Source organism: Eucalyptus grandis, chromosome 10 (genome assembly GCF_016545825.1).
Source record: "Eucalyptus grandis isolate ANBG69807.140 chromosome 10, ASM1654582v1, whole genome shotgun sequence".
Lineage (NCBI taxonomy): Eukaryota > Viridiplantae > Streptophyta > Magnoliopsida > Myrtales > Myrtaceae > Eucalyptus > Eucalyptus grandis.
The window spans coordinates 31,335,461-31,350,170 of NC_052621.1; the positions used below are offsets into that span (position 1 = coordinate 31,335,461).

Here is a 14,710-nt window from a genome sequence, read left to right on the forward strand (position 1 = left end):
GTGGGACTTCCAGTGTTAAACATTGAAATTTTGTGTCACGCTGGACATTGTTCTGTGTTTTGGAGTATTTCATGAAGTTTATAATGTTATCTATGGATCAATGGTGCATAATGTCACTGGACGGGAGAGCACTCGTGTCACGGTCAGGGCTGATAGCCCTCGGCTCAAGGACCTGTGGCGTGTACTATTTTGCTTTCACGGTGTACCACCGACTCAACCAACTCCAGTTTGTTCATCGTTCGTTTGTAAGCAAGCAGATTCAGGTATAAAATCTACTCATATTGAACAACATTTGTATGATTCTTGATGGCAGTTCCTCATAGGTGGCCTTACTAACATGCTCAAGATGGCACTATGCCACGGGACGACTAGTTATAGATTTGGATGAGCCCAAACTTGTGGCATGCATAGATCATGACATCCTGACAAATCCGACCCCAACGTATCAAGATCAACTTTGATGCAATTTTAAGGAAGATAAAAGCCTCTTTTGCTTGTCACCTTAGCCGGTTAGCTCTTAAAGTGACACTAGGGCACCGCCAAAGAACATGAAGGTAAAACCAAGCCATCATAATTTGGCGTATGAGATTAGGCAGAGAAGGCAGATGGACCTCAGCCCCGAGTGCCGGGTTCAGCCTGGGCTTGGTTGACTCAAACTTGAGGGCTAGGGTCCAGGCTCGGCCTTGATGGACCTAGGTAGGCACCAAGCACAAGGCTTTACCTTTGTGGACCCAAGGGGCAATAGGGAGCTGGGCATGGGCATTGAGTTCTCGAGCTCGCTTTGGTGAGGCCAATACCAATGCCTATGCTCATGCTAGACTCGTGGATCTAGGCTTTAGACCCCAATGCCCATGCCAAGTTTTGGCTTATAAAAGTCTCATTTGATTTTCTCGATCAAATAACGAAAATATTTTCACTTCATTTTCAGGTCTCAATCAAACACTCGAAAATATTGTTATTTTTTGAAAAATGACTCATTGGAAAACATTTTATAGAAATGTCATATTTTCCGTGGGAACAAACAGAGCCTACATATTTAATGGAAGGATTCAAGTACATCGATATCGCAAGTTTGGGTACTTAAATGCACAAATTAGAATTTTTGGATTAAGGTGTTATTGTAACAAATTTAAGAACTCTTGTTATTATCTCCAAAAACATAACGAAACACTTGTTCCACACAAATTAAGGTTTTGTTTATTTTACGGCAAATAAATGATTAGAAAATATTTTCTTGAAAATAATCGCTTATATTACTTATGAGAATGAATGATAGAATAATATTTTTATCGTTACGAAAATTTCTATACATAAAATGTTGTTGATAATGAAAGTATTTTTGTTAATTAATTATTCCAAGTGATACAAGCGATCATTTTTGGAAAATATTTTATAAATTATTTATATTCTGCTAAACAAAATGGAACCTAAAATTGTATGTTAAAAACTCCATGATAAGAACCAAATGTAGGGTCTCATTAGAGATGATCATGGAGATTAAATTTGTGGTTTTAACTGTCACAATGAGGGCACAATGAGAGCACAACAAGTGTACTTTTATTCATCTTATGTAGAGGTGCAAAACCTTATTTTCTTGATGCTAGCGCAGGAAGAACTCATGTAATGCCTCAGGACTTCTAGCTTACACGGGCCTTTGCTACGGTGCCGCGATTCAAAGCGTGGCAGATAGCAGTGCCAGCTAACAACCGTCAGATCAAGGCAGTGTCCTGGTGCAAAGCACAGTGAAGTTGTTATGCAAGCTATCAACCGATAGATCAATGAGATTGATCATCGATCGTCCGATCAAGAGATGCTCTACATTGTCGAGCTAAAATGTGTTATCGTCAGCTGTCGGATCAAGGTGGTGCCGTGACGCACGGCATGGCAAAGTTGGCTGTTTCTGTGCCATTTCTCACATTCTTTCTACTCCGAAGTCTCTGATTCTTAAAATTCTTCTGTAGTCTGAAACATGATAATTTAGCGGGAATTACGGAGAATTCTATACACAGATTGCCTGGAGTTTATCCTAGGCAGGCAGTGAAGAAATTGCTTCACAATTGTTCTCCCAATTTCATGTTCTCTCAATAGAAACTGCAAGTTAATGAAATGCCCCCAAGGGCTTTGCCAGCAAATTCTTCCTTCAAATCTCTGCTTCTGCATGTGCCTTCGTGAGATTAAGAACTCAGATCAGCGAGTGTAATTTCTTTGACCCTCACATGCGTTCTCAACCAACCCTTTTGAGATTGTAAATAAAGGCACTAGCAGCCTCAGAGAGGTGAAATGAATAATTGAAAGGCGTTATGCTGATGAATGCGTTTGCCGAACACAATCCGTGATTAAGATGCTCTGCGGTTCCTGGACCCTAGATATAAAAAGTAAGTTAGCTGATGGAACATGTTGAGGGCACTATTTTTCATCTTGCTCCTCCTGACTTAAATCCTGAAGTCAATGCCTCGAATAGGCGCTTCCTACCCATCAAAGTGACTATATGTCCTAACTTTATAGTGGTATATTTTGATTCGAGATAAATACATTGAAAATTTTAAAACTATTTACAAAAGTACAAATGAATTTTAAAATTTTCAAAAATTCAGTTAAATCTTAAAATTAATCATGAAAGCACAATCAAGTCCTCAAACTTTAAAAATACAATCCTTGGAAGGATTTAATTAGACCAATTTCACAAATTTTAGGGGTTAATTGCAATTTTTTTTAGAATTGATTGCATTTCTTTTGAGTTTAAGGACTTTCAATATACTTATCCATTTTCATTCTTCTTCATTTACTTCTACGTTATATTGAAACATTGACATGGATGTGAGGAGCATCTCCCTCGAGCTGCCAAACAGAAACAGAGGACATGTCTCTGTGTTGACTGCTTTGCCTTCTTCTTTCCTCCCAATTACTTACCATCCAAACACAAAAACACACGCAGGCCGTGTAGTTTCGGCAATTGATTGATTTTCCTTTGCATTAAGCTATTGAATTTCCGTTAGCCATGTTAGACTTCTACTAAAAGATGACAGGCCGAATTCATATTTCTCTGGTCGTCTAGAATTGGCCAAATAACCAATCCGACGCGTCTTCTTCTAAAGACTTTTCCAAGTTGCATGAATTCCTGATGATGGGACTTGTTCCTAGGAAAATTTTCTGCAATTCATACTTTTAAACAGCCAATCAATCAAGTAATCGCTCAAACTTAACCAGCTGTAATGCAAAAGCTCGACAGCACGAAAGGCCCGTGATGCCCTTTTGACTAATTGACTTATTGAGCACCCTAGTCCACGCTCATGAAGGGAATCCAAAGGAGCTAGTCCAAGGCTTGTCCCACACTCTTGTAATATATGGGCTCTTTAATAAAATAAAAGGAAAGAAAGAGTTTGAAAAGTCAAAAAAGGAGGTTGAAGGAAAGTGGGAGAAGCTTCGGCTGAGTTTAAAAAGAGAGAAAGAGGGAGAGAAAAGGAGCAGCGAGCAGAAACAGGGGAAGACGCGAAACAGGGGAGAAGAGAGAAAGAAGAGAAAGGAAAAGGGCAAAGAAAAAATTTGGCGCGCGTGACCGGACGCCTCATCAAGCCGACTCAAGTGTGTTTTGCAAGGCCGGTAAGAAATTGAAGCCTTTAATCACTTGCTTGAAGCAATTGCCGCAATTAGGGCTCGAAATTCAGATTTTTAGGTATTTGTATGGCGAAGCTATTTTTGAGTCGTTAAGCTGTAATTTTTTAGAAATGGTACTTTGGGATGTTGTGAAGCTATAGCATCTTCCGGATCGTGATTTGAGCTTGCGTTGTTCGGAATGGAATTTTGAAGTTGGAGGCGCAATCGTACTGTAGCGAACAGTGGCTTTGAGTCTTTTTTTTTTTGTTATTTCCGGTACTGTTTTGGGGTGGCTGAGTTGGGGTTGTTGTTGTACGTTAAGAGAGCTTTCTAACAACTATAAGAGGGCTTGAAACGGAATTTTGTGGAGGAAGTTATGGCGTAATAGTTGGCGCATGGGCCGTGCCTGGCTGAAAATGATGGGTTTATGCTAAATTGTGAACTTTTGGGGCACGTAGGTGTTGTTTATCGACTAATAGGCCTAGTATAGACAAGTCGTTATAAGAATATTATTTTTACTCAGCTTTTTGATATTTTCCGTTAATTGTTAGGAATCCGAATGCGTCGGTTCGTGTGAGCCGTATTTGATTTTTGGCTTTTCCAGGTGAGTGACACTATTTCTTGTATTTTAAACTCATGTTTTGAGAAACGTGGTGGATTATATATTCCATGAGTTGATAAAAGCATATTTTGTTGCATTAAACAGGATCGAATTATTACTAACATTTTGTTATTCGAAGGGAGTTATATTCCAACTTCGATTTGAATAGTTGTTTGAAAAAGGATTTGTGAAATTCTTTGTGAAAGAATCTTGAAATGTTTTGGAGAATGCTTTGATATTTATATATCAAATTTCGAGTGTAATATGATTCTCTTTCTAATGTTGGATTACTGGATATTGTGATATGATTCTCTTTTGAGTTGTTATTGTGCTCAATGTCTCTATGGACCCTGAGGGGTGTGGATATGCGCATACTATTCTAGGATATCCTTGTGGGCCGAGCTACCGGAAGCAATATGTGGAGACCTTGCCAAGGGAATCTTGGTCGTCATTACACGGGCGCATGCGCGATCACTAGACATTTGAGCATGAATTGGTCAATGGAGTGAACCATTGACGTATGATTTGAGTTTGATCGGTGGAGTGGACCATCAATATGAGTTGATGAGATTAATCAATGGAATAGACCATTGATGCATGTTACGAGATTGACTAATGGACTCGACCGTTGGTGCTTTCAATATTTGAATTATGATTTGGTATTATGATAAAGTGAGTTATGTTTGTGTTTTAAAATGTGCATAGTGATTTCTCGATCCGCTTAGAAGAAATGGGTTACTCACGGAGCCGAAATAGCTCACTCCTCTCATCTACTTATTTTTCAGGTTCTTGTTGAGTCACGAATAGGCGTGAGCGTTCGTTCGGGAGGACTTTTGGTGGAAATTTTGGGTATGGCTTATGCATAGATCATAAGTTTATAAGTTAGTCTTTGTAGAAGGTTTATGTTTTGATGTTTGTGGATTATAGATATACTCTGGTATTGTAACCAATTGCCCCTTTTGTCAAATATATATATTTGGATGTATATATGTTGATATCAGGTTGAAATTTGGTTACGTTGAGGCTGCATCCTTTGTAAAAGGGACGGTCGTGTCATGCCCTTCTTCTTGTGAATCGGGGTGTGACACCTTTTGTTTTGACTTAAGACGATCATGAAAGGCTCCACTCCTTTAAACTCAACCACAACCTGCATTTCTCCTCGCAGGCCATGGGCAATTCCACTCTTGAGCGAAACATTTTCGTTCACAGCTTACGAGTCCCTTGTTGCTCCATCCATCGAAAAATGTCCCTGTTTCAGTGCTCTGTTTCTTGCTCTTTCACCTGCTAATTCCTTCCCCAGCGCAAGCGAACGGTGATATAACCATCGGATCTTCTCTGACCGCGAAAAAGGACGACTCTTCATGGCTTTCACCTTCCGGGGACTTTGCATTCGGCTTTCGTACGCTACCTGCCAACCCCGACAACCACGGTGAGGTCTTCTTGCTCTCCATTTGGTATAACAAGATACCTTCGAGAACAATCGTCTGGTTCGCAAATGGAGATCATCCTGCACCTGAAAATTCGAAGCTAGAGTTCACTTCCGAAATTGGCCTGGTTCTCACTGATCCACGAGGGCAAAAGATTGTGGATATCAGAGAACATCGTCGGTACTATCTCGCATGCTACCTTCAACGACACAGGCAATTTTATTATTCTCGGTTCAAATTTGGAGAATCTATGGAAAGCTTGAAGATCCCGACGACACATTGCTTCCTTCACAAACGCTGGGAAAAAATAAGTACCTTTCCTCCTCGTCATCAGAAGCAGTTTTCAGAGGAAAATTCAGCTTTGGATGCTGGAGCGGAGACCTCACTCAACACCATAAACCTGCCTTCCAATGCAAACGAACCTTATTACAGCACTGGAACTGCCCGAGATTCGAACACGTCGAGCCCGGGAAAGAAGTCGTGTTACGATTCAGCTCTCCATTTGTTCTGAGAGAGAATGGCGATAAAGTTTACCTCTCGCAGGTGAAAGTACCTTCAGCATCAGATTTTTACCATAGAATTACGCTGAACTTTGATGGGGTTTTGACTCAATACGTACACCCCAAGAATTCATTTCTAATGGAACCTGGACCTCTCTGTGGTCTGAACCTGAAAATATATGCACTGCCGTTCTTGCTCCACGCGTGTTTGTGGCTACAACAGTATTTGTTCCCTGGGTAACAATAACAGGCCGAACTGTGGCTGCCTTGAAAAATACTTTGCTTGACCCCAACGATGAGTATGGCAGTTGCACACCTAACTTCACACTGAGTTGTGAGGAAGATGAAAAGAAGCAAGGTTCCATAGAGGATCTTTACACTTTCGTAGAGCTAGAGCACACGGGTTGGCCGACGTCTGATTATGCCCTGCTGAAGCCTTTCTCTGAAGACGAATGCAGAAACTCATGCCTGCATGATTGTAAGGTGCCGGTTTCAGAGATGGCAAGTTGCTGGAAAAAGAAGCTTCCCTGTCCAACGGAAGAGTTGATCCTAACTTGCAAGGAAAGTTCTAATCAAAGTCCGAAGCGTGACTCAACTCTTACAAACGATTTCCAATATCTGTTGTAATGAATCGTGCAGCGGGCGGATCATATTTTGTAATTAGCAGCTATAAATCGATCGAAATAAAACGAGAATACAGAAAAGGATAATGAAATTTAGACGTCGATTCGATACTGAATGTGGAAGCTACGTTTGTGAAAAAAAGCAAATCAATCACTATAACTCGGAAAATAGGATTACAATCACACATATGCATTCAAGTAAGTCAGCTTACTTTATACCCGATACCCGTGTTTAACAAAACAACTCAATGGATTCGACTCAACACAAAACCTCTCTAAGCTCTCGTCTCTCACACTCTCTATCTTCTTCTTCTGGCTCTTTCTTGCGTAGCCGAGCTTCAGACGTCTTTCTCCTTTATCGGTGGAAGTGAAGGAAAAAAGAAACAAACTTGTATTCCCCAATTGTCAGAGCGTTGCCGATTCAAAGCATGCGTCTCCATGCATTTAATGTTAGCGTGTGAGCTGAGCAGCATGTACTGACACACGTAGAAGACCTTTTGCCTTCTCTCCTTCTTTATGCGCAACAAGACGAAAGAAGTCCACAAAAAGAGAAACCGTGAAAGAGGGAATTCGGCGCCTACAAGTGCTGACTCAACTTTATTCTTCTACAAGCATGCATGCACATGGCCATGTGCATGCATTTAATGATGAAGAATTGGACGATCACCCCTTCAGATTTCATGCTGACAAATGAGAAGAATCCCATGGATTGAAGACTTTATTTCCAACGCCAAGATTGGACTTTTTTTCGGCTTCTATCGCACGCTCCTTAATTTTAATTAAATATTTCGCGGACGTTCTTCCTCGTTTCAGCGTGAAAATGTTTTGCGTTTATCGGGTATCATATAAACAGATTCAAACTTAAGACATAATTTAACAATATCCAATCCCAAAGGGAAGGATAAAAGACCACAATCGCAATTTTGATTTTCGTTGGATCAGTGCTATTCGCAACTTCTGTGTCCGTCAATTTTCTACTCATCGGTGCTCTCACTTGGGGTTTTTCTTTGTCTACCTCAACAAGCTCAAGAATATATCCACCAAAGAGAACTTCGTGAAATCAAATTTGCGTTATTTCACTTACCAAGAGCTTTTTGAGCCACGGATGGGTTCAAGGAAGAGGTAGGCCGGGGATCTTTCGGGATTGTTTATAAAGGGGTGATGTCCAACGATGCACCAATTGCCGTGAAGAAGCTAGCTAGTGGGATGCAAAACAAGGAGAGGGAGTTCAGAACAGAAGTCGATGTGATAGGCCAGACCTCTCACAAGAATCTGGTTAGATTACTTGGTTTCTGTGATGAAGGCCAAGAAAGGTTGCTCGTCTATGAGTTTTTGAGCAATGGCACACTATCAAGTCTCTCTTTTCAGGTGAATCCAAACCCAGTTGGATCCAGAGATGCCAAATTGCTTCAGGAATTGCCAGGGGATTACTATACTTGCATGAAGAGTGCACTACACAAATCATCCACTGCGATATAAACCACAGAACATACTTCTCGATGACTACTACAACGCGAGAATCTCTGATTTTGGACTTCAAGCTCCTGAAGATGAGCCAGAGCCATACTCAAACGAATATAAGAGGAACAAGAGGGTACATCGCTCCTGAATGGTTCAGGAACTTGCCCACCAGTGTGAAAGTGGATGTCTATAGCTACGGGGTGTTGCTTCTGGAGATAATATGCTGCAGGAGCTGTTTCAAGACTGAGGTGAGCAGAGAAAGTGAGGGAGGGCTCTTGACTGATTGGGCTTATGATTGCTTCATGCATGGAATGCTGGATGCTCTGGTTGAAGGTGACACGGAGGGTCTGAGTAACAGGGTGAAGCTGAAGAATTTGGTCATGATCACCTTATGGTGTATTCAAGAGGACCCTTCCTTGAGGCCAACGATGAAGAAGGTGACACAGATGCTGGAAGGAGCAGTGGAAGTGCCTGTCCCTCCATGTCCATTCCCCTTGAACAGCAGCACCTCCTCTTTCCTTCACCCAAATTGAACAGGGCTTAAGTGGTATGCTCCATGAATCACAATTTCTCACGCTGGTCGTGAACATGTTATCTTCGCTACGTACATTTTAGCATCTTGCTGGGTAACTTACAAAGGAGGAGAACCTCCGGTCCAATGTAAGTTACTACAGTAATTTTATATGTAATCCTAGAAAATAAAAATAAGGATTATTTTGATAATGAATGTAGTACTGAAGGATGCAACTTAGAGGAATCAGTCGTGTAAAATTTTTAACTGTACAACTTGCATTACTATGCAATTCAATTTATAGACCAAATGAGTAAACACTGCCGCACAAGATCGTTTGCATCCTCAATTACCCAATACTCAACAAATCTGTTCACAATGACTTGAAACTAAGTCTGTTTGAAACAGAGGATGAGTGATATAATTAAAGCAGTCCTGAGTGAAATATGATTCCCAGTTCCCACTTTGTCATGACAAGAGGCAGGGGACTCAAGCACTGTATTATAGTCCCAGTGCAAAACAACTTGCATGGTTTAAAAGAACGGGATGCTTAATGCGTTGATACAGTGAGAATTTCCCAGCTCACACTGGTCTGCATAGATTCTGTACCTGTATGATCAGCATTCACCTGGACCACAGCTTGCACAAGATAGAGGAACCCAGACATCAAAACATGCGGAGTTTGGAACAACTGTACAAAATTTTACTTTCCCTATGCATAATGCGATGATGCACTCTACCAAGAAGATTGGGTTTTAGACTTCATCCTACACCCAAGTTCAAATGAGATAGAATTACGGGACGGTCCATGAAAAGATCTAGGCTCGGTCACTTTGGCAAACTATTAAACATTCGACTCATGAAACCTCCATTTAAATGAAAAAATTCAAGCAAGATGAGGCTTCCTTGGACATCAAGTGAAGTTAGTTTCAGCCTGTCGACTGGCGACAAATATGAAAGACATTGATACTAAGTGAAACATCTTTATTTTACGCACGGTTATTGAAGCTGAAGGAATGATGCTCTACTGGCAAGATGGATCGTTGTTTTTCAGAAATTTTTTGCAGTATATTAAGGAGTGGAATAATACATGAGTGGAAGATGTGATTGAGGACACGCAGTGGAGACGGCCTTCTCCATGATCCACCGAGTTATTGGAAATTCAAGCTGCAATTACTGTGGTACTTTGAACCCTAATTTAGTTTTTTTTTTAATTTTTAATTTTTAATTTTTCTTAATTTTTAAAAATTTTAAAATTTTAAAATTTTCTTAATTTTTTAAATTTTTGAATATTTTAAATCTAATTTAATTAATTTATATTATTATTTACACGTATACAAGAAACATTGTCGTTTTTGCGTTTCTCCGTCTACATCGCGTATGCAAAACGACGTCGTTGAACCAAACTCGCCGGAAAATTGCCACGTCAGCCATTTGGCCGGATTTTCGCCGAGTAGCACTTACGTGTCTCATTTTACTCGATATTGGCATTTAAGTGTACAATTTTAAAGTTATAGCGGCTAAGTCATTCCTCCGCGGTGCTTACGCAGGCTCAATGCCCCAACTCGGGTTTTGGCATAGTATGTGCACCCCAGGAGCTCAAATACTGACGGAAGCTGGAGCATCCTCTGGACCCAACCCGACAACATATGCTCAGCCATTGTTTCTAGAAAGGGCATCGGAGTTTGTGGGTACAAATAGCATTTGCACTCTCGGAGAAAATAACAGGCCGAACTGTGGATGCCCTAACCGATACACCTTGGTCGATCCCAGTGATGAGCCCGGTAATTGCGCACTGAACTTCACTTTGAGCTCTTGTTTGGAAGATGAGGATAAGCGGAACCATGGTTCGGCCGAGGACATCTACGCTTTCGTGGAGCTGAAGAATACAGGTTTTCCTCCGGCCACTGCCAGTTATGCGCTTTTGGCGCCTTTCTCTGAGGATGAATGCAGGAACTCGTGCTTGCACGACTGCATGTGTGCGGTGGCTATTCACCGAGACGGCGTGAATTGCTGGAAGAAGAAGCCCTCTCTCCAATGGGAGAGTCGACCCCACCTTTAATGGGAAGGCCATGATCAAAGTCCTGAAAAGTGACCTCCCTCTACCTCCCACGAACGATTCCAATTCCAAATTCCCAATCCCAGAGCGGAAGGCGAAAGAGAAAAATCCCAGGACTTGGATTTTGGCAGGATCATTGCTCTTGGAAACTTCTGTTTTTGTCAATATCTTCATTGGTGCGAGCACTCTGGGTTTTTGCGTCATCTACCGCAAGAAGCCTGAGAAATAAACCCTAGAGAAACTCTAGTGGAGACGAATTTGCGGTGTTTCACTTACCAGGAGCTCTTCAAAGCCACGGACGGCTTCAAGGAAGAGCTAGGGAGGGGAGCCTTCGGGATTGTTTATAAAGGGTTTATTCCTAGTGATGTAGCAGTTGCTGTGAAGAAGCTGACTAACTTATTTCAGGACAAGGAGAAGGAATTCAGAACCGAAGTGAATGTGATCAGTCAGACCCATCACAAGAATCTGGTCAGGTTACTCGGCTTCTGCGATGAAGGGCAAGAGAGGTTACTGGTTTACGAACTGCACAACGGCACGCTGTCGAGCCTTCTCTTTACAGGTGAATCCAGACCCAGCTGGAACCAAAGATGCCAAATCGCTTCAGCAATTGCCAGAGGACTGCTCTACTTGCATGAAGATTGCGCTATGCAGATCATCCACTGCAACATCAAGCCACAGAACATCCTCCTCGATGAGTACTACAACGTGAGGATCTCCGATTTCGGATTGGCCAAGCTCCTGAAGATGGACCAGAGCTATACTCACAAACATCAGAGGAACAAGAGGGTATGTCGCTCCGAATGGTTCAGGAGCTTGCTAATCACTGCGAAAGTAGATGTTTATAGCTATGGGGTGTTGCTTCTGGAGATAATATGTTGTAGGAGTTGTTTGGGGGGCGAAATGGTGGAGAAAGAGAGAGGGAGCTCTTGACTGATTGGGCTTACGATTACTTTATGGATGGAAAATTGGATGCTTTCGTGGAAGGCGACATTGAAGCTTTGAGTGAGAAGGAGAAGCTGAAGAATTTGGCGATGGTTGCGTTTTGGTGCATACAAGAGGACCCATCGTTGAGGCCAACTATGAAGAAGGTGACTCAGATGCTGGACGGAGCAGTGGAAGTGCCGGTCCCTCCATGTCCATTCGATTTTAATGGTTGCACCACCGTCATTACTCAATGAGAGCTGAGCTCCAAGCTCTGAACTTTAATCTGCTTGTGCTGTGACGAGCATGCTATACCCCACCGCTTGTTTTGCAGCTTGAAGTGTTGCATTTTGTCTTCTGTGCAGTGTTTTGACTCTAAAACGCAGCAGAGTGATGCAAAGTTCTTTTCAAATGAGTATTGCAATTTCATTTGTCTTGAATGGATTATCTGTAGTTGTTAAACCTAACAATGATTAGGATGTGGGACTTCCAGCGTTGAACATTGAAATTCTGCGTCACGCTAGACGTTGTTATCTGTTTGGAGTAGTATTTGTGAAGTTTATAATGTTATCAATGGATCAATGGTGCATAATGTCATGGACTGGTGAGCTCTTGAGTCACAGTCAGGGCTGATGGCCCTTAGCTCAAGGACCTGTGGCATGTACTATTCTCTGCTTTCGGCTGGTGTACCATCCGACCCGAGCGCGTAACCCTCTATGTAATATTTGGCTGGTGGGGCACAAAAGAAGAAAAAGAAACATAAGTAAAAAAGGAAGGGAGGAGGGCTCGGTTAAAAGGACAGCAGAGAGCTCCCTCGACCGAAAAAAAAAAAAGGAGAAAAAGAAGAAGAAGAAGAAGGGGGAAAGAAGAAAGGGTTTTGGCACATGCATATCACGGATGCCTAGCCAAGCCGGCTCAACTTTATAACGCAGCACCCGGTAAGAGATTAGGCCCATTATTCGTACAATCGGAGTAATTGACGGGTTTAGGGCTCCAATTCGAAATATTTGGAAAATAGAGCGGCGAAGTCCAATTTTGGAGTCATTGAGCCGCGTATTTTTTGTAGAAATAATAGTTTAGGTGTTGTGGAGCCGTGATTTTACGGATCGTGATTTGAACTTACGGTTTGCTCGAAACAAAATTTTGAAGTTTCCTGCACAGTGAACAGTGTGCGTCCAGCAGTTTCGAGCCCTTATTTTGTTAATTTTCGGTTTGATTTTGGGGACGGTCAAGCTGAGATTATTGTAGTATGATGGAAGGGCTCTCTATTGACTATAAGTATGTTAATAACGGTTCATAGAGAAAGTTATAGTGTAACTAAGTTTTACACTCAAGTGTCATGTTACAAACGGCTTGAATAATTATTTTGGGTATGCAATTTATTAGCGCATAGGAATCGTTTTGTTAACATTTAGATATAATATAGCCGTTTCGTGGTTGATGTGGCGTGCTACCAAAATTAATGTTGATTTTCGCTCATTTGGTAGGATCGTGAGATCGAAGGATCAAATAACACGCACGTTATTTGATTTTGGGGCATCCCAGTGAGTAGTACTAATGTTATCTTTGGTTTTGTGTAACTCATGTACTAAGGTAAGATTAACCGATATATACTTGTGAGGAAATGATGACCTATTTGTTATATATTGATGGATATAGTACTCGGTAATTTTGAGTTATTGTGAGATGATTCGACAAATCACTCTCGAAGGGTTATGTATGCTATTTTGGTATAATCAATTTATGTGGTTATGTGATAACTATTGAAACATGATATGTGTTGTGTTGAGGAAATCAAATGTGTGGTAGTAAAGGACTAAGTGCTACATGACAACGAAATTTCGGTGTGCAATACCTCTAGAGCCTCAGAGTCAAAGCGCTAAGTGATACTGGCGACTTGAGTCACATGGGAGTCACCTCAGAGCCTTGTACTACTGACATGCATAGTAAAGGACTAAGTCACATTATAACGTAATTTGATCCACCTCTGGGCCTGCGCATCGCTATATGTATGTTGGGCTGTTGACACCTATTATTATTATTATTATTATTATTATTATTATTATTATTATTATTATTATTATTATTATTATTATTATTATTATTATTATTATTATTATTACTAAATTAATTAATTTAAATAGTATTAAATGTTGGGAATTAGTCACAAAGATTTTTTAAAAAATATTATTTAATTAAGTTATTTAAAAAAACGAATGAAATCGGTCGAGTCTGGGCCCAATCAAATTTCTTACTTCCGACTCTTGCCCTTTCCTTTCTTTTCCTATGCTCGGCCCAGCCTTTTTTCTTTTTTCTACTGGCTTCGCTCGAAGACTTGCGACAGAGCAACAGAGGGCAGCGAAAATAGGCGCGTCGAGGATCGGTGGCGAGCAGCCAGTGATCTGCAGGTCGAGGGGTGCAATCCGCCGCAAGCCGGCGGCTGCAGAGCCATGCGCTTGCTGGCCGGGCATAAAACCGAAGAACAATCGACACGTAGAGAGGATTCGCAACAAAAAAAGTGAAATACCGAGAGAAACACAGAAGGAAACCAAGGGGAAAGGAAGGAAAATTGGCCGAATAGGGAGCGAGAAGCTTTGATGTCCAAGCGCCGCCGGTGAGTTGCCAACCGTCGCTGTAATCTTCGGGCCCAACAACACAAGAAAGGGCAGAAAAGAGACGAAGCACTGGGAGAATCGGAGAGAGAATCCGAACCAGAGGCAGGAAGCTAGAGGGAACAGCGAGTCATTGCCGAAATCCCGTATGTGTGCCATCGTTCGCCGCGCCTCTCCGCATAAGGTAGGTCCCCGAAAACCCGTTGCCCGATTTTTTGAAAACACTGGCCGGAGCTCGCGGTCGACCGTTCGTGCAAGCTCCGACCCTCGCCACCTCCGTATTTTGCTCTCATGTTCCTTATAAATTATGATCGAAGACTTCTAGAACGTGTTCCGAGTCTCGGCTGAGCCAAACCTGAATTGCTAATGTCCATTTAGACGTTTGACAAATGCCTCAACGA

At 41.7% G+C, this 14,710-nt stretch overlaps 2 protein-coding genes across 2 annotated transcripts; both read left to right on the forward strand.

The window, feature by feature from the left end:
- Window positions 1–100: 100 nt before the first annotated feature.
- LOC120288822 lies at window positions 101–6,133 on the forward strand. Its single transcript, XM_039302989.1, has 2 exons — window positions 101–263; window positions 5,496–6,133. Exons 1-2 carry the CDS (start codon window positions 101–103, stop codon window positions 6,131–6,133), a joined length of 801 nt encoding a protein of 266 aa, XP_039158923.1.
- Window positions 6,134–10,272: 4,139 nt separating this feature from the next.
- Window positions 10,273–11,954, forward strand: LOC120288823 (G-type lectin S-receptor-like serine/threonine-protein kinase RLK1). The gene is made up of 3 exons (XM_039302990.1): window positions 10,273–10,694; window positions 11,013–11,562; window positions 11,658–11,954. The coding sequence occupies exons 1-3, from the start codon at window positions 10,273–10,275 to the stop codon at window positions 11,952–11,954; spliced, it is 1,269 nt and encodes a 422-aa protein (XP_039158924.1).
- The last annotated feature ends 2,756 nt before the right edge of the window (window positions 11,955–14,710 follow it).